General features: G+C 42.7%; 2 protein-coding genes across 5 annotated transcripts in view; one reads left to right on the top strand and one right to left on the bottom strand.

The window, feature by feature from the left end:
- The first annotated feature begins 6,962 nt into the window (after positions 1-6,962).
- On the top strand, positions 6,963-16,476 carry MEST. The gene is made up of 11 exons (XM_045565485.1): positions 6,963-7,116; positions 9,196-9,275; positions 9,683-9,760; positions 9,884-10,020; positions 10,169-10,227; positions 11,463-11,503; positions 12,067-12,137; positions 12,386-12,487; positions 14,049-14,125; positions 15,039-15,102; positions 16,033-16,476. Exons 1-11 carry the CDS (start codon positions 6,963-6,965, stop codon positions 16,148-16,150), a joined length of 981 nt encoding a protein of 326 aa, XP_045421441.1. The 3' UTR covers positions 16,151-16,476.
- The window catches only part of COPG2 (COPI coat complex subunit gamma 2), a 129,646-nt gene continuing 121,048 nt past the window's right edge, over positions 11,315-19,912 (bottom strand). Inside the window, exons 21-26 of one of the 4 annotated variants that reach the window (XM_045565481.1) lie at positions 19,710-19,807; positions 18,808-18,946; positions 18,414-18,512; positions 16,283-17,978; positions 15,168-15,220; positions 11,315-12,609 (exon numbers count right to left, since the gene is read on the bottom strand). In XM_045565481.1, coding sequence (XP_045421437.1) covers positions 17,848-17,978; positions 18,414-18,512; positions 18,808-18,946; positions 19,710-19,807 — 467 coding nt within the window. In that variant the 3' untranslated portion in view covers positions 11,315-12,609; positions 15,168-15,220; positions 16,283-17,847. The remainder of the gene's footprint in view (positions 12,610-15,167; positions 15,221-16,282; positions 17,979-18,413; positions 18,513-18,807; positions 18,947-19,709; positions 19,808-19,912) is intronic. The other 3 variants (XM_045565483.1, XM_045565482.1, XM_045565484.1) reach the window with 3 other exon arrangements.

Below are 19,912 nucleotides of genomic sequence, written 5' to 3'. Positions count from 1 at the left end.
TGGAGTCCTATCACACTGACCCACTGCGTTTGTCAAGTAAAACCCCTTGGCTCTTTAACAGGTGATGCGGTTCAACCAAGTTTCTCCCATCAGGAACCTTTTCAGTTTATTTGAGTCTGTAATTATGGCTCTTGAAAGTGGCAGTCCCAGTTCTGTCCTGTTGTTTGCATAAATATCCTGTATTTGTCATATTACGGGTCTCAAACTGGGGTTAGAAAAATATGATTAGTGAACCGGTGGTACCAGCCGTTCCCATCCCATACTGCTGTTGTGCATCAGTGAGATAATAAATGCAGAGCTTTCTATATGAATTTTTGCACAAATCTGTGGTCTTATGATGTGGAACTGTGTTGCAATAGGAACGGGACGGGAATGTACGGTAAGTTACTGGAAATGCTGCACGTGGCATCGGTCCGGGATAGCGTCTGTATGGGGGAACTGAAAGGGTGCGCCGAGAGCAAGCGGGAGGCGGGCTTTGGATTTATGTGTGGTTGCATGTTTTCTCAGGGCTCCAAGTGTTTTATACCTAGGGTCAGATTCTCTCCCCGAGGAGGAAGCTCCCCTGTGGAAGTAAATCAGATACGTTTAGAAGATTCGTTAACTCTTTGGCTGCTGGGGCATTATGGCCGGGATTTTCTCCCCCGACTTACAACAGTAAATTTCCTCCCCGCTTTAGCAGAGCTGATCTCTTTTAGCTGACTTCTGCATTTTCCCAACTCCCTGTCTTTGTGCTGTAGATTCTTCAAACAGGAATGCTTTCTTCGCCTAAGAATGCTTTCTTCGCCTAAGAATGCTTTCTTCGCCTAACCGAGTTCTGGGTTCCATGCCCATCTTAACCTCAATCCCTCCTTCAAGGAAGTTTTTCCTAACCACTCCGTCCGAAGGGAGGATTTCTCCTGAGCGCCAGACTTAGAATTCCTGTTGTCTTCAGGAGCTTCCCCGGGCGGGCCCTCTTCCCCAGGGCCTTAAACTGTTTCTCCTCCAGTCTCCCTGTGTGAGCATGTTCTGTGGCCTTCAGAATAAGATCCTTTGTGGGCACTCAGTCCATTAAATAAAAACTTGCCTTCAGCTTGGATGCTGGTACTTTTGGCCTGGTGAGAATGAAAGTGTGGAGTTGTTTGTAGGACTCAAAAGTCTCCATTGACAATAAATATGAAAAATATATAATGCAAAGGCTGTTGTTACTCTTGTCATTCAAATAGGAAAGCTTTTACTCTGTTGGAAGGACCAGTTTAAATTTTGGGAAGTAATTCTGTCTTTAAAAGGTGGTGGTGGTTAGTTAAAATCGGTAATCCTTGACTTGCAAAAGGACTAATTTAAATTTTAAGTAACCAATTAAGGGCATAAAGGGTTTAAATCCATTTGTGGCTTCTTATTTTCTTCAGGACAAATTCCAAACTCCCTAGGATGAAATACTCTTTCTAGCCTAATTTTTTTGCCTATTGGTGCCCTGGCCGAAAGGACTTGCCATTTTCCCCAGATGTGCTGTTCTGAGCCTCCTGGTGCTTTGCAAATGCCCTCCCCTCTGGCTGGAATGTTCTTTGTCTCTCCGGTAAATGTCTATTCATCATTCAAGACCACCCCTCCCCCCCTTAATTACTTCCTCCCCTGTGTGCCCTCAAATTCTTGTACTTATTCATGCAGTATTTATTAGGGGCCTGCTTTGTGGCCTGTACTGTGGCGGGCTCTGGAGATACAAAAGGTGAATAATACTTGGGCTCGGCCTTTGAGGGCCTTACACGTTAGGGAGGAGGAGGGGGCCAACCGGTCACAAAATGTTGCTAGGAAATTAAAAAGAAAATTTAAAAAGCATCATTTCTTGTCTGTCTTCCCTTCCAGATGGCCAGCACCTTGTTCTAGGGCAGGGGCCATCTCTTATTCTTTCTGGACCCCCACCTCTTAGCGTACTGTAGTGCTAAATAAGCATTTGTATCATGAATGCTTGGACTCGGGGCAAGCAGACACCCGTAGAAGTAGACCCTGTATTGTGCCACATATTCTGATGACACGCGCATACGTGGATTTCTCCAGTGTCCGGTGGGTGGCCCCGAGATCCCCGTTAGATGCCCCGGAGGCCGGCTGTTTGGGCTGCAGAGCCCGCAGCGCCAGAGCGGCGGAGTGGCCCGGGCGCCGGTGGAAGAGAGGCCTGCAGCGCCCCCTCTGGACCGAGTGGCACCGGCCAGCTTCCACGCTTAGTGGCTCGCAGCCGGCGCGCGTGCATCAGAATTTCAGTTCGCAGCCAGAAAATGAACACAGACACCGTGATACTCCATGCTTTTCTTTTCAAAGGCGTAATAGATACCTTTTAAAGGATCATGGCTTAAAAAAATTCTTTCCCTTCTTCCTGTACCTCTGGGGCCCTTGCATTGTGATGCTATCGTTCGTAAATAAAGGGGAGCTTTGCTCCCCTGGCCATGCTGACCGCTCTGCGCAGCACGGGACTGGCGCCTGGCCGGAGGGCGCGAGGGTTCTGCCCCGGCGTCCGGCATGCTGACCACGGCGCGCTGCTGCAAGGGAAACATGCCCGTGCCGCGGGGCGCCGCGCGGGTAAACCACTGTCGGCAACTTTCCCCGGCTTTGCTCCGGAGCGGCCATCCCGTGAATCGGCCCACTAGCTCTTTGGTGGGTAGAGCGGAGCTCGCTGTTACCTAGCCACTCGGTTGTGCCCTCGGTCGTTGCCGGTAGTTAGGCGCTTAGGGGGTGTCGGGTACTTGTGGCTTGCCGCTTTAGATGTGGGCACTCTCACGGTTCAGCACCCACATTTCGGGTATGCGATGGGAGCAGGCGCCACAGCTGGCACTCCTGAGCCCGGCCACCCTCTGGGCTGGAGGCAGTCTGTGAGGAGTGTTGGGGTCTCAGGGGGTTGCCGGTTTTGCCTGCGGCAGTATCTCGCCAGGGAAGGGTTTCTGCAGTAGAACCTTGAGTGGGGTTGGGGGTTTGCGAGGGAGCAGCAGGGTTCCAGCTGGGAGAGGAGGGGTCGACACCCCTGAAGGGGCCCCCTAAAGCTGCTGCGAGAGGGGCGTCCCATCTTTGCAGCGGTGGCGGCGGCGAGGCAACTGGGAGGGGCTCTGCGGCAAGCGGGCGGGAGGGGCGCTGCGGTGCGGTGGGCGGGCCAGAGGCGGGGCACGGGTGGGCTTTAAAAGTCGATGCCCACTCGCTCTGCGCTGCAGCAGCCACCGGCACATCCCTGCGCGAGCTGGCGGGCAGCGGCTGCACAGTGCCTCCTCTGCGGCAGCCTCGCCTGGCAAGCGGAGTGCCGCAGCGCACGCCCGAGTGGCGGCTCGCTGCCGGCCGCGGCCATCCTGCGTTGGCTGTGGGCTGTGCCCCAGCTGCCTTTTGTACTGCATTGCTGCGGGCGCTGCGGGCGCCCAGTACTCTGCAACACTGCGGCGGGCGGCATGGGGTAACCCGGCCATGGTGCGCCGAGATCGACTCCGCAGGTGGGTGCGCGGGTAGTGGCTGGCGCGCGGGGGGTGTGGCTGGCCGTCCCAGGACTAGGGTGCGGGCTGGCGGTGGGGACATCTTTTGCAGTAGCTGGGGCTGCCTACCGGCGAAACCCCACCGAGCAGGCAGTACGCATTTCTGTCTTCGGAGCCCAGTTTGCCTACTTGGGGAGCGGGGTGTCACTCCACGTCAATAGAATATTTAGAACTCGGAATCTCCTTGATTTAGGATTTTCAGACCTCAGATTACCCTGGCGCGATTTAGGATCTTTAGATCCAAGTATCACACCCGTGCGATTTATGATTTTTAGATCCCAGCACTGCCCAAGCGCGATTTACGATTTTTAGACTCCGGTATCACTGTGGCACGATTTAGGATTTCTAGACCTCGGCATCGCCCCGGTATGATTTAGGATTTTTAGACCCTGCCATTGCCGTGGCATGACTTAGGATTTCTAGACACTGGCATCGCCCTAGTGCGATATAGGCTTTTTAGACCTGGCCATTGTCCTGGCGCAATTTGGGATTTCTAGATCCCAGCATCGCCCTGATGCGACTTAGGATTTTTTAGACCCCCGGTATCGCGGTAGCGTGCCGCAGCGCGACTTAGGATTTCAAGACCCCGGGTATGGCGGTGGTGCGACTTAGGAATTTAAGACTCCAGTATGGCTGTGGAGTGATTACCGCAGCACGATTTAGGATTTCAAGACCCGGGTATTGTTATGGCGCAGTTTATGATCATAAGACCCCAGTATCTCAGTGACGTGATTGCCGCAGCGCGACTTAGGATTTCAAGACCCCGGGTATTGCGGTGGCGCGACTTAGGATTTTAAGACCCAAGAATCGCAATGGTGTGATCACCGCCGCGCGATTTAGGATTTTGAGTCCCTGGGCGTATCGTAGTGGTGCGATTTAGGATTATAAGACCCCAGTATTGTAGTGGCGTGATTACCTCAGCACGATTTAGGATTTTGAGACCCGGGTATCGCTGTGGCGCAGTTTATGATCATAAGACCCCAGTATCTCAGTGGCGCGATTACCGCAGCGCGACTTAGGATTTCACCACCCCGGGTATTGCGGTGGCGCGATTTAGGATTTTAATACCCCAGTATCGCAATGGCGCGATTACCGCAGCGCGATTTAGGATTTCGAGACCCGGGATGTCTCGGTGGCCGCGCGATTTAGGATTATAAGACCCTAGTAACTCAGTGGCGTGATTACTGCAGCGCGATTTAAGATTTCGAGACCCGGGTATCGCGGTGGCGTGCATGTGACTAGAACTTGCAGTGTCAGATCACTGCGTTAAGTATTTTTCAGATTTCAGTATGGAGAAGCGCAATTGAGAAAGGTGATGTGACCAAAGTGCCACACTGTTAACACCAGAATCGTTTGCATTGGTTTGGCGGGTTTACAAAGTAGTTCACATCGCAGTGATGCAGTCAGGTGGGCGGCAGGTTTGGTGGTATTAGATGAGTGTATTTTTTCGCGTTTACAAGAGGAAGAAATCAAGGCTCAGAAATTTCCAGAATGTTTGTTACTGGAGTTTGCTGAATTTATTCCAACCCGTGGCTCATCAAATAATGGGGATTTTGGACAAAAAATATTTGTTTAATCCATTTTGCTTATTACCAGATTGCCCGACTACTAAAAATGCTAAAATGTCTTTGGGGCATTGTGACTGAGATAAATAAGACAGAAATCAGCTCCCTGAGGAGGCTGTTGCCTCTTTGCTTTCTTGGAGTAAAAGGAGGGTGTGAAGGGTGGAGTGTACCAGAGCCACCCCCCAAGCCTCCCCTGTTCGCGGCTCTGGCAGCCCCTCTCTAGCTCTTTGCTGAGTCACTGCAGAGCTTCAGCGCTGGAGATGGTGGACGGATGCGAGAAGCGTGGGTGAAAGGAGTGATGAAGTGCGCACGTGAAATGTATGGACAGGTGTAGGACCGGTAGCGCCGAGAAAATGATCGTCAAAACTCAATGCTTTTTGTCATCTGACCTTGCAAGGCGGTATTGGGATGAAGCCTTCTTACTGTTGTGGGGTGAAAATTGTGATATGACCATCATGTTCTGGCACTTTGTAAAATCATTTCTAGTATTACCTCGAAAGGTAGAACCGACTAATTTCTTCTGTTTTATGGACAGATATATTGAAGGAAAAAAGAAATGACTGCCCTAGTGATTAAAATGCCTTAAAAAATAGTCTTTAAGGCGTTAAAGTGCCTTAAAAATAGTCTGGGGAGTTGAGATTCTTTAAGGGACACGGCTATTTTACCACTGTGGAACCACAGGTTTATTTATTTTTAGAGTTTAAGAAGTATTTTGTGAGTTGGATTAGTTAGTGATGGGTGGGGGACTGTGGCATGGGTGTGTGTCCATACAGAAAGCCATTTCCATAAGGGCTTTAGCAATTAATTTCCTTTCTTGATAGCTCTATTTTCTTGACAGCTCTCATTTTAGTTTTGGAGGGTATTATTCTCCTTCTGGCTGTTTTGAGAGAACTTTCACTCTACTGACAACTCTTTCCCTGGTGACCATCAGGAGTCAGGGAACTGTTTCTAATTCCTGTTTAGCACTCCTTGTCAGTGTGGATAAATTGACCTGGACCCTTGAAGTCCTGGGCATGGGAAGGTTTGGTGTACAAATCAGTGGTTTCCTTCCAAAGAAAGACCAATTCCCACATGCTGCGTATGAGGTCTGCCTTATTAAAGGGGGCAGAGGAGGGTACTATGAATTAAATAAATGGGAACTTCCTCGAGAGTCTGCTAATAAAAGCAGAAATATAATCTGTTGCCCTGACCTCTTGAGAGATTAGATAGTCAGGGTCATGACAAAGCTGCTTATGTTGAAATATACAGTGCAGTTATCTTTTTACTTTCACAGACTCTTTACCCTGAGCAGTTTCTCAGCCCAAATCTATACTGTAATACTAAACTGGGGTTCACTTGAGCAGGAGGGTTGATAAGGAACTGTTAAAAATCAGGAGCAGCTCTCTGCTTAAGAACATGTGATAAGTTACTACAGGTATTTTTTTTTTTTTTTTTTAACATTACGTAGCACGAATATATACTTCAGACATTTTCATGGTGGGAGCTGGTGGGTAGGTGGTAGAGCTTTTAGAGTAAATATGAATGAAATATTTTTCTCCCCTGGGAAACCTTGGTAAGAGCTAATGAAAGGGTACAGAAGTCACCTTCCTTTGATTTACATAAAGCCCTTCAGCAGGTGTGGGAAGAGCACAAGGAGGGGGGCTAAGGGTTAAAATGGGGGGGGCAGAGGTGGAAGATTACATATTGAGGTAAGTTTATTTTCCTTAAAATTAGAATGGTGAGCGATTGTGGTGATTGCCACAGCAGGCAGAGGTGCCATCACATTCTTGGTAAACTCCCTGCCGTGGTCCATGCAGACAGCAAGGTAGTCATTGCATGGTATAGAAATTTCCCACCCCATCTTACCAGTTTTGGGCTCGTCAAAGAGTATACAGTGTCACCCTGACTGCTTACGGTGGGTCTCTGCTTTTCCTCCAGGATGCGAGAGTGGTGGGTTCAGGTGGGGCTCTTGGCTGTGCCCCTGCTCGCTGCGTACCTGCACATCCCGCCCCCTCAGCTTTCCCCTGCCCTTCACGCATGGAAGGCTTCAGGCAAATTTTTCACCTACAAGGGACTGCGCATCTTCTACCAAGGTAAGACCTGGACTATTGGAACACCTGCCTGTGTAGGTCCCAGCGGTCCCAGCTGTCCCAGCTGAGGTACTTATTTTGTGTCCATCTGTTGCTCCTTTGTGATAGAGGAGAGTAACCCCTATCTCTGCATAGTGTGTTTGAAGGAATGGACTAATTCCGCTCATTCACCCGATAGCGGGGAAACATAGAAAACTGCTGGGAGGGTGGGGTGTGGAATTGAGATTCTACTTTATAGGCTTGACTTTTTAGTATAATTTTTCTTTGTAGCCTAATTTGTATTAAGATATTAGTATTTTTGAGGTTCAGGCAATATCCAGTATTCCTAGAACTAACCACCATTGGTTCTGTCCCCCTACCATCTCTGATTTCATTTTATAAAACTGTTTGTTTATAAAGACTTAAATGTGATTTAGGTCTTATAGCATTGCATAAATTACTTTGCTAATGATTATTATGATGGCTACTTATCAAGTAGTTACTTACTATATACCAGACATTGAGTTATGTTTTCAGCTTTCATTGTTTAGTCTTTACAACAGCACTTGGAGATAGGTGGTGTGCCATTAACCTCATTTTATAGGTGAAGAAACCGAGAAACAGATCGGAAAAGATTTCTTTTGGGCGGGGGTCAAGAGCAATAACGAAAAATGTTTGTCATAAACCGTTTTTCATTATTGCTCCTGACCTCCTCTCATTTGCTATATTCATTAAGTAAGTATATAATTTTCTTTATGTTGGTGTGGGTTGTTTCCATTTTTTCAATGTTTTAAATTATTAACTTTGTATATACAGCTTATTTTTTCCTTACACTTTCAAACTATACTACTTGACTAAATGGAATGATTTTATTTGCATAGATTCTCAAGACTAAGACTCTTAAGCTAAAGTATATCATTTTAATTGCTCCTAAATTATTTTTGAAAACTTTATTACCAAATTTGCATGCCACTGGCAATGATAAATGTGTCCATTTTAATCCAACACTAAGGCTAATACTGTCTAAATGTTTGCCTAATTTAAAAGATGTTTAATGATTCCATATTGTCATGCATTAAAAAATGTTCATGTCTATGTTGATTAACTCTTTTATAGTTGATATAATTTTGTAATAGTTTTGAGTATTATGCTTTTGATATTGCATTGGGTCTCTGCTGAAATAAAAAGTGCTAGACAAACAGCATGTTAACAAGGTGTTTGCCAGGACGAGTTGCCATATCTTAGAGAATTTTTGTGACGCCATTAACGATAAGGTACGAAGAATGTATAGCTTATATGTTGGGATTGTATATTTCTTATGGTGAAAGTTTACTTTCTACTGTGAAAAACAACTTGCATATTGATGTTAATACATAATAAACAGAGAAATGGGGATACGCTTTTTAAAAAACATCTAGGTGAATGTAAGCAAGCTGCCTTTAAGTATTTTCACAATGTGCTTTTTATAATTTTTTAAAATATACAGATTAAAAGGAGAAAATGCTTGTTGCCTAAAGCAGTAAGCTTGCATTTTATTATTTATTTGTTTATTATGTTGCCTAGGCTGGACTTGAACTCCTGGGCTCAAATGATCCTCCCTGCTCAGCCTCCTGAGTAGCTGGGACTATAGGCGTGTGCCACTGTGCCCAGCTTAAGCTCATATTTAAAAAAAAAAATTACCTTTTTTTTTTGAGACAGGGTCTTGCTCTGTTCTCCTGGGCTAGAGTACAGTGGTGAGATCATAGCTCACTGCAACCTCAAACTCCTGGGGTCGAGTGATCCTCCTGCCTCAGCCTCCCAAATAGCTGGGACTACAGGCACGTGCCATCATGCCTGGCTAATTTTTCTATTTTTTATAGAGACAGGGTCCTGCTCTTGCTCAGGCTCATCTTGAACTCCTAGCCTCAAGCAATCCTCCAGCCTCAGCCTCTCAAAGTGCTGGGATTATAGGTGTGAGCCACTGCACCTGGCCAAAATGTATCATTTTAATGTTATTAATTTGGTCACAATTTGTCGTCCTTTGTACCAATTACTTAGATTTTACTATCTTCAAGGTTATTTTTATAGGGATTTGGCCTAATTGATCTCTCTCCTTCTTCCCAGACTCTGCAGGTGTGGTTGGAAGCCCGGAGATAGTTGTGCTTTTACACGGCTTTCCAACATCCAGCTATGATTGGTACAAGGTAATGAAGTCAGATTTCTAGGTTCTACTATGTCTTAAAAAACCCAAAATCAAGGATTTTGTTATCAGTGCTAGAAGGCTCTTGCAAATTTGAATTGCTTAATAAAGTAGCATTTAATGTGGAACTGTTTCTTATTTACGGTAAGGGAGTAAAAAAATCTTTGGCAATCTGGAAAAGGATTATTAACAAGATATCTTCCCTCAATAGAGATTAAATACTAGAAATAAAGCACTTTCTAATAGGATCATCTGTGGGGCCTGCGGTGGTTTCATGAGGTTTTTTTCTCTTTATCGAAGTCTGTTAAGCCGAGATAGGGATGAAGCTTCACTGCTACTCTAGGTTGGCGGGGGAGTGGGGGATGAGGGGGGCAGGAGCAGAAAGTCCAAATTATCCTTTCCTTTTTGTAGATTTGGGAAGGTCTGACCTTGAGGTTTCATCGAGTGATTGCCCTTGATTTCTTAGGCTTTGGCTTCAGTGACAAACCGGTAAGCAGCACCTCTCTGGGACCAGTGCTGGCGGGCGGCAGGGATATGGACAGAGGGGTCAGGCTGGCAGAGAAATCTGTACTTATGACTTTATCCTGTATATCTGGGCTTTCTTTTCCTCAGAGACCACATCACTACTCCATATTTGAGCAAGCCAGCATCGTGGAAGCGCTTTTGCGGCATCTGGGTCTCCAGAACCGTAGGATCAACCTTTTGTCTCACGATTATGGAGATATTGTTGCTCAGGAGCTGCTCTATAGGTCAGTGAAGCACTAGCTTAACATGCTAGGAAAGTAAGTTGTTCTTGGACTCTTTCTTTCCCTTTTCCCCCTTAGGAGTTTGTCTTCAGCTGCTGCATTGGTGTAAGTCCACTCAGACACATGTGTGTTTCCTCATTTCCTGTTCTAGGTACAAGCAGAATCGATCTGGGCGGCTTACCATAAGGAGTCTGTGTCTGTCAAATGGAGGTAATTACTTTGGTGGTAGGTGGAAAGTGGGTGTAGCCTAGAAGGGCCACCTTTAGATATCACGTGCCATCTAAATGGTAATCTGATGATATTGCAAGTAGACACAATTAAACTAAGGGATCTTTACCTTTTTTGTGCTGTGGACTGCTTTGGTGGTCTGATTAGATTGTAGACCTTTCTCAGAATATTTTTAAATACAGAAAATAAACAGGATTATAAAGGAAAGTGATTTTATTGACATATTGTCAATAAAAAGCTGCATGTAGTAATATATGCTTCATTTTCAATGCATCAGATCTAACGGAAGGTCTAATAACAACTATGATTAGAAGTAGTGAGAAGTGTAAATGCTGTTTTGCAATATCTGTAATAACTGCAATGGATTATTAAAAGTATTGGATTTTGAAGATATAGTGTTAGCACAGCAAGTCCTCACATAACATTTTTGATAGGTTCTTGGAAACTATGACTTCAAGTGAAACATAACGAAACCAGTTTTTTCCCTTCTCATTGTTATAATGAAATGCTGTTATTTGAGGACCTGCTGTACATGGTTTCTCTTGAAGTCACAGTTTCCAAGCACCTATCGACGACATTAAGTGAGGACTTAAACGTATCAGATTCTTAAACTCCTAATTGATGGCATGCCAAATTTCAGTTAGAAATTAGTGAATCCCTGATTAGACCTTTTGGATAGCCAGCTTGTAAATCCATAAGTCCCCAAATGTCCCTGAATGCCTTAAGAACAGATGGGGAGAGGAGTCTGTCTGTCCCTTTAACAGCTATGCGCGTAGCTTTCCCATTGACTCTGACGAAAAATGGAAAAGGAAAAACTAGGTTTTTTTTTTTGGTTTTTTTTAGGACCTATGCTTACTGAAAAACCTGTTTTTTTCCCTTGCAGCCCAAATCATTAACAATTTTGTTCTGAGCAATGGGAGGAAATGCTAAGGGGAGTCACAGCCTAGTCGTCAACATTAAGGATGACCATATAAATTACTTCTTCCATTTCTCTACCTTTAAAATGGGAAAACTAATTCCAGTGGTATATAATTTGACCAGTCAAACACAGAATTCCCTGGAGAAGTAATTAGATAACAGTACTAAGTTTTTATTTGTAATTCTGTTTTGGAAGTAAAAGCCCCAAAGGTGACAGTGAATAGGGTGGATGGTCTCTGATAATGAGCTTGCCTTTGACCTAAAGTTTTAGGTAAATGACTAAGTCTTTTCTTCTACAGGTATTTTTCCTGAGACTCACCATCCTCTCCTTCTCCAAAAGGTTGGCTACTCCATTGAATAGATGTTTAGTTTTAGATTTGTGCTGACATAATGCTGGGACCTTCTAAGGGCCATACTTCTTGTAATGGGCCATAATTAAAATTGCCTTCCGTGTGAATTTATGTTAATGAAGTTAGTTTTTCCCTTCTTAGGCAAATAAAGCAAAGGAAGTGGCCCCTGCATAAAACCTAAAATTATTTCTGAGAATAAGAGATCAACAAATATTTAGAGAAATACAGCTATGGAGAGATTGTGTCATAAGCGTGATGTTTGAACAAATTTGGGTCCTAATCTAAACTTGAATATATCAAAGTTAAATTAAATCTTTGGGATTTAGTGAAGTGTAGAAATGTAATCTTAAGTGAGATTAGAAATAGATTTGTCTTCCAGGAGAGAAGAATGTGAGTAGGCCAAACAAAAAACAAAAACCAAACTTCCAAACCTTTGAGTAGTAGGAGATGTGGCTAAATTCCCTTTTCAGTTCCTACTATAAAACCTATTGTCCTGGTGAGTTGTCATCTTTCTCTGGATTCTTGATCCTTACTTCCACTTACTCCCCCACAGCTACTCAAAGATGGAGGCGTGCTGTCGCCCATCCTCACACGGCTGATGAACTTCTTTGTATTCTCGAGAGGGTAAGTCATTGTTAGAGATTGACTATGGCCTTGGAACAATGTAGTGAAAAGCTGCTGCCATTACAATTCTGGGCCACATCCTAGGCTTTGTATTTTAAAGCTAAGGTGTTGGCCACTTGCCAGGGAAGGAGTAGAAGGAATTCATAAATCAGGTAGGGGTCAGACTGCAGTGGCCTCTGAGGTTCCAGTCACATTTAACATTATGAGTTCTCCTTACACTTATCTTCCTGCATTTTGGACTCTTTCAGTCTCACCCCAGTCTTTGGGCCGTACACTCGGCCCTCCGAGAGCGAACTGTGGGACATGTGGGCAGCGATCCGCAACAATGACGGGAACTTAGTCATCGACAGGTAAGAAATTATCCTTGCTTTGGTTTCCAGAGAAGCTTTTTTTGGAGAGTGGGGAAAGACGCAGGATTGCTTGTTCTGCTCCTTGCTGGCTTGTTCCCTATCACAGGAAGGTTGGTTATGACCTATGAGGCAAACCAAAAACAGTACTTTCTAAGAAGAAAGAAATTAAGAATAGAGCAAGCCCTGAGCCTAAGCCACGTGGCACAAAAGTTTAGACAAACAGCTGTAAATTCTATTGCTAATTGAGTTTACAACTGACAGATTGATTTTGGCAAATCCTTCTTTAGACTTCTTGTTAATAGTAAATATTTCAAAATATTTAATCATAGTTGTGAAAGAAGCTTACTGCCTCTCTCAAAGTACAAAGCTTTTCCTTTTGCAAATTTTTTCTGTAGCAACAGGACTGAGAGGGCAGACCTCTCTGTCTTGTACAGAGAATTCCAGTGCCTTGATTCAAATGAGAATGTAGTTGCTTTCCAAGGAGGGATCTAGAAATGGTGATACCTGTAACTACTTGAAATAAGGCTCTTTTTGCCAGCTAGGTCAGTGTAACTTTCAGTGTTTTAACTGATGGCTTTGCTGGGAACTGTGTGTTAGAGGGAGCCATTCCTCCTTCCCACCTCTATCCCCCATGGGATCCCTAGAGATTCATTTTAATATTAAAAAAATTGAAAAACAAGACTTTAAAAATTCTCACATTTTCCTTTTCAAAAAGTAAATACAGTTTCTAAGAGGTAATTCCACAGTTTTTTGAGGTTCACAAAAATAACCGTCCTGGACTTGCCAGGCAGAACAATTAGAATACAAGAGTTTGAGTTCTACAATGTGGCTATGACATTTTACACTGTAGGAAGAGAAATTCTCCCTGTTTTATCTGTGGTCAGATGAAGTGCTGAGGATAAAGCTTTGTGCTTGTAAACTTCTGCACTTAGAATTTTAGAGATGTCAACATAGAGATCATATACTTGAATCCTCTAATTTTAAAAACAAGAAAAGTAGCTGGATCTGGTGGTGCACACCTAGCAGTCCCAGCTACTGGGGAGAAGGCTGAGGTGGGAGGATTGCAGGAGTCTGAGCCTGCAGTGAGCTGTGATCACAGTCAGCCTGTGAATAGCCACTGTATTTCTGCCTGGGCATCACAGTGAGACCCATCTCTTAAAAAAAAAAAAAAAAAAAAACAACCAAAAATGAGGAAACTGAGGAAAAGATGTGTGTTACATGTTTGACTCATAGAGCCAGTTAGTGGCAGAGCCAAAATTGGAAGCTCAGACCCAGGCTTTAGTCACATGATCCAAAACAACTTTCTACCTTCCTATTAATAGATCTCATTCCTGCTTAATAAACACACAGTACTGTTAATCTTACATTGATAGTAGGCATGATCACTGCCATAGCCACATGGTTGTTGACACTAGAGGTTAACAGAAATGGATAAATTAAGTGGGCCATTCCCAGGAATGCCAAGTTGCTTCTGGGTTAAGAAATCATATATTGTGTTGGCGGTGGCACCTTATAATAAAGGTTTCTTGTCCTGCTCCTGCTGATTTATCTCTTCCTACAGTCTCTTACAGTACATCAATCAGCGGAAGAAGTTCAGAAGACGCTGGGTGGGAGCTCTTACCTCTGTAACTATTCCCAGTGAGTATTTTCATATTACTTCTCAGTAGGAAAACCAAAGGACTGTAGGGTTAAAATAGCTGCAACTCCTATTATTTCCAATTAGGGTTACCAGATTTAGCAAATAAAAATATAAGACACCCAATTAAATCTGAATTTTAGATACACAACAAATACTTTTTCAGTATTTAAACATGTGCTGTGAAATATCTGGGACATACTTATACCAAAATAATTCATTTTTTATCTGAAATTCAAATTTAACTGGGCATCTTTTATTTTACTGGCAACCCTGATCCCAATATCTGGAACCCCAGTGATATATATGTAGAGTGAAGCATTAATACATAAAACATTATATGAGACGTTGCAAAGGTAGTTGGTATCACTGGTTTCTATGGTGTCCGTTACCAGTGTCTGCTACGTTAAATGCTGAATTGCTGGGGGCAGAAGGCCATTTAGATTACTAATCAAGAGGCTATAGGTGGTTTCTGCTCATTTGTCTCTTCTCTCTTACAGATTTAAAAAGAAAAAAAAATAAAGAGTGTTTCATACATAGTAGTTAGTGCTCAAGAAATTATTGGTTGATTTCAAATGTTAAGGGTCAATTATAACTGAAGAGAGAGACTTACAGAATGACAGTATCCTGGATTTATAGAAAGAGAATGTTGAAAGTGGGGCTTACTCCTTTTGGACTAGGGCACAGAAGAGCTAGAGGAAAGACTAAATGGCTACATACAGGAGAAAATGTGCCAAATGAACTAACTGGCTTGTTCCCAACAGTTCTTTACAGCCTACGTAATAAAAGAAGCTAGATTTTCTATCATAAAGTTTACGTACAGAAAATCTTTTTTAGAGAGGAGTTAATTTTAGGGTTGGGGATAGGAAAGTAGATATGAGAGCTGTTAGTAATCATTCCCCTTCTCTTTCCTAGTTCATTTTATCTATGGGCCATTGGATCCTGTTAATCCCTATCCAGAGTTTTTGGAGCTATACAGGTGAGTCTCCCTCAGAGGTCTTTGTTTTGTTAGTATCTCCTCCTGACAGTGGTAAACAGAATTACCTGTGTAGGGCTGTTGGCTCTAACCACTGTCTCTGACCTCACGGGCTGTTCATCTAGGAAACATATCATAAAAAGATGAGTTGGGGAATCTTATTCTAATACAAACTTAAACATCAAGACATTCGGTTATACATGCTCTTGATTTATACAGCCTGTTTTCACTGTCATGGCTACTACATATTCCTAGTTGTACAGGTAAGAAAGCTATCATGTGAGTCAAAGAATGAAATTGGATATCTCTTAAGAAATGTTTGTTTTAGTTTGACTATAAAGCCAATTCATTGGCCAAAACTGAGCAGACTACAAGGAGAGATTGAGAAGTGTTCACTGTGGAAAAAGTACCTTCTCATAGGGTTGTTATTCTCTCTAGATTTTTACTTGGAAGGTGTTGGAATAAGAAACTTTGAGTATGTCACATAAGAACGTTCCATACCTTCTTATGGCCTAGTGGACACAACCCAGTAGTAAAAAGCTTGCATATAATTTTAAACAAAATACTTTCTCTCATCTCCTGGGATTAAGGCAGATCCTTTGTTATCTTTGCTTGGGCAGTGAGTTGCTAAGTGATCCACTTGTTTAATGGTGCTTCTCTAAGAAGCTAAAAGTCATCCTGCTTTGACAGTTGTTGCACAAGTGTTACATTTTTGTCAGTTGGAAAATGAACATTTAAAAATTAGTCTGTATAAGTTGAAGTGGCAAGTTTATCTGCCTAAGATACAATTGCAAAGTAGAAGGTGAATAAGCTTTGTTGGTTCCTTCCAGTGTGGTATGTTTGCAGGGGCATTTACTGGGGCTTCCCACTGGCTTACATCCCTCCCCCTCCCTACAGCCTCAAGTTCACCTACATACTGTTCTCTTCCACTAGGAAAACGCTGCCGCGGTCCACAGTGTCGATTCTGGATGACCACATTAGCCACTATCCACAGCTAGAGGATCCCATGGGCTTCTTGAATGCATATATGGGCTTCATCAACTCCTTCTGAGCTGGAAAGAGTAGCTGCCCTGTATTCCCTCCCCTACTCCCTTATCTGTTGTGTATTCCACTTAGGAAGAAATGCCCAAAAGAGGTCCTGGCCATCAAACACTATTCTCTCAAAGAAGTCCACTTTACTCACCTTGGTGAACAGTATATAGGAAAAGGCCAGCAGGAGCTCCGACTAGGGGTTGACATAATAGTCTGCCTCCCATTCCTTTGACGTCTGATCAGAAGTGGATGGATTTGATTTTTGTCTTTGTGTTATTAGGAAATTCTGATGAGCATTGCTACTCACTGATGCAGAAAGACATTCTTTTGCATAAAAGACTTTTTAACACTTCTTTGGACTTTGCTCAAACATTTAGAAGTGCTAATTTCTGGCCCAGCCCCAATTGGAATCCTCAAGTAAAAAATGAGAGGGGACCTCCTTACCCCTCTTCTTGAATGGCTTTAAAGGCACAAACTTTTAAAAAGTTCTCTAAGCAACACAGCATCAAGTGAGAGTGAGTCTCCTTTGTCATAATTTTGGATTTAGTTTCATCAGCTGCTTCTAATTATAGATATTTGTTAAAATAGATATTGGTTTAAATAATACAGTATTCTAAGTATACTTTAAGACTATGATTTACCTGCACATATGTATTTTATAAGGATACTAAACCAGTAGACCCTTATTCTGCCCAAGTAGTGAACCTTATTAAACTTGTTTAATTTTTGGATTTTATAAGGCTACTAAACCAGTAGACCCTTATTCTGCCAAAGTAGTGAACCTTATTAAACATGTTTAATTTTTGAATTGAACTAAATCCAAACTACTTACGCAATTTCCTAAAATCACAGGACATTAAGGACCAATAGCATCTGTGCCAGAGATTGTTGTCAGTTGGAAAGACCAATTCTAAAAGCAAACAACATTCTGACTCCTCATACCTCGGTTTTTAGAAGCATGTCGTCTCTCCTGAGCTAAATTGAGGGGAAGGAAATCATTGTGTAGTCTAAGTTAACATGCTGAACGTACATCGATTCCTTTCATGATGATTGCTTAACTCCCCGTTGGCTGTCCCAGAGAGGCCTTCTTCACGTAGCTCAGCAATTCCTGTACCTTACAGACAGGAAAGTTCTGGAAGCTTTAAGAACAAATTCTGAAAGACCTATGAGCAGTGGTGCTGAATACTTTTTTTTTTTTAAGCCACATTTCATTGTCTCAGTTTAAAGCAGGATTAAGTGATTATTTTAAATTCATTTTTTATTAGCATCTTCAAGTATAACAACTTTTAAACTGGAATAAGTGTTTATTTTCTATTAATAAAATGAACTATGACAAAAGTGGACTCTGGCTTCCCCTCCCCCACTACCCCTCTGGGATAAAATTTTCCAACATTGCCAGGAGCTTTCAGACACACATTAAATTAAAGAAAAAAATACAATGAAGTTAAGCAGCTGGAGTATAGGATAATATTTGATTTTCAAGATCACCCAAAGCTGCACTATTGTACTAAAGCTGACCCAGTAAAATAAAAATTAAAAAAAAAAAAAAAAAACCCAACCCAAGTGCAAGGACAGACATTGATCTGCTGGCTCAGGGCCAAATGTTTAATATGCTTTTTCAAAGTCAAAGTGTAATTCTAAGAAATTCATGCCACTAACCTAAAAGTCCACTGAAAGTGAAGTGTGTACATCAACTCCATATTGCCCAGTAAGAGCTTATCCAACAGAAGCCAAGATAACATCTACAGGTGTTCCTTCTGTGCTTCTGACGGTCACCTGCATGGTCACTCCATCTGCTAAGGCCAGCCTGGACCTCACCAATAAATCATAGCCACCTCGGTATATACCTGAGAAAAAAGTGAGGAAAACCATATTAGGAACTCAAAATCAGCTCTGAATAATGAGATTTATCATGCTTTCCCTGCATCTCCTTTCTGTTAGTTTAGCTTTTCTAGAGATTTGTGAGAATTGAATCCTACAAATAAATTCTAAATTTTTTTTTACATTCCCATGAGATACCAGGTACACAGAAGGTATTCAAAAGTACTTAAGACAGGAGGTTGGTATCTGAGGGGGAGACTTCAGTGTTTTAGGCCAAATATATATCTTAGAAGAATAACCTAAGAATAGCATGCAAAACAAATTATTCATTTTGACTGTGCTTCAAATTGTTACTCATAATGGGACGATAGGACAATAGCAAGCCATGAGATGGCCATCCACAACCCTTCATGTTAAATTTTGCAACAAAATACAAGGGAAATCTAATGGAAGTTTCTTACCTGCTAGATAGAGCGAATGGGAATTCTTGTTCTCGGGTACTTTATCGGACCTTTCACATGGCTGCATGCCCAGGTATGTGATGATGTTGTTGACAGCTTCTGTGTTGAGAAGATTCATTCAACAGTATTAAGGAAGTTAAGCATAGGGATCTGCCTCTGCACCAGGATGTGCTGGTAACTGGGGAGTGGAAGGGGTTGGCGGTAGTGCAGGGAGGGAGGCTAGTGGACTGGAAAATGGCTGATTTAATTAGATGATGAAGACAGGGTTCTGGCCTTTTAGGTAAGTGACTTATGAAGTATTTATTTTAAAAAGGAAGTTCTTCTGGAGTAAGAAATTGCTTATCAGGTTTAATACTACTATCAGGCAATATAATGATAGCAAAACTGTTCTCACCTTCAAGGGTTTTGGTAGAACTGAGGGCAAAGGTCTCCTCTTTCTCAAATGTATCTCCTACCTCTTCCCAGGCAGCAGCAAAGTTAGGCTTCAGTACCTTCTGAATGTGGTCAGACACAGTCACTTCGAGATCTTCAAGCTAGTAGGTAACAAGCAGGGGTCAGTAAAGAAAAGTCCTTTCTGTTATAGCACAAAGCTAAAGGGACTAATTAATATGGTTTTATCATTCTGTGTTACATTCCTACAGGAGTGTAGGAAAAACTCTACCACCAAAATAGTTTAAGTTCTGTAGTCTGGATAAATCTAATGCTGTAGGTCTTAGCAAAAGAAAGCAAGAAAATAGGACATCTGGCAAGAGCCAAATTCAGATGAACATCTGTAGCCCTGAGGTGCAAAGCAGTCATGTTGCCAGACCTAATCACTGTGTTCAGGCAGTACAGTACCCTCTGAACTTTGCATCACTGAAGCTGACATTTTTAAAAGTTTTCCCTCCATTCTGTGAAGGCTTTTTAGTCTGTGATACGGCTTTATTAAAAACAAACTAAACTTTCTGCTGAAGAAAAAAACCCCCCAAACAAAACCAAAAAACCACTTTAAATAAAAGTGACCTCAGTGAAAATCATGCGATTATTTTCAGCTCTTAGTTATCCCTATTATAAGGAAAAATAAAAAGTGTGAGTTTGTTTCAATTAATTATGAAGCTGATAAATCTGAATTCTCTTTGGCATGATGTAATCCCATTACAGAGGAGGATTGCTCCAGGTCCTTCTCAGTTGTAATCTGTTTGAGAAGAATAGAAACCCCTTAAGTTTATGTCAGATGATTCTAGAAAAATGTTCTCTCAAGGCAGAAGTCACTTAGTGTTGCATAAGTGTCAAAGTCTCTCTGCTGGGAAGACTCACCACATACTCATCATCATACCCATCCTCATCTGGAACTCCAGTGTTAGGGTCACAGTCCCGGACTGTAAACTTCATGGTGCAGCTGAAAGTACCTGCAACTGGAGGAGAAAGAGCAGGCAAACCTGCGTCAGTGAGTAGCGCAGGCCATCTGCACTTGGCACTGTGTTCCACACATTCAAGTTAAAACATGCATGTTTTTTTAG

Source organism: Lemur catta, chromosome 11 (assembly GCF_020740605.2).
Source record: "Lemur catta isolate mLemCat1 chromosome 11, mLemCat1.pri, whole genome shotgun sequence".
NCBI classification, from domain to species: domain Eukaryota; kingdom Metazoa; phylum Chordata; class Mammalia; order Primates; family Lemuridae; genus Lemur; species Lemur catta.
The sequence above is the reverse complement of the archived record's forward strand: the minus strand, read 5'-3'. Positions and strand labels throughout refer to the sequence as shown.

Bases quoted from the DNA above. Each gene is read 5' to 3' on its own strand.
- MEST (XM_045565485.1), top strand. From the start codon at position 6,963: ATGCGAGAGTGGTGGGTTCAGGTGGGGCTCTTGGCTGTGCCCCTGCTC. The intron at 9,761-9,883 runs GTAAGCAGCACC...TCTTTTCCTCAG, and splicing joins TTGGCTTCAGTGACAAACCG to AGACCACATCACTACTCCAT. The intron at 10,021-10,168 runs GTCAGTGAAGCA...TTCCTGTTCTAG, and splicing joins GCTCAGGAGCTGCTCTATAG to GTACAAGCAGAATCGATCTG.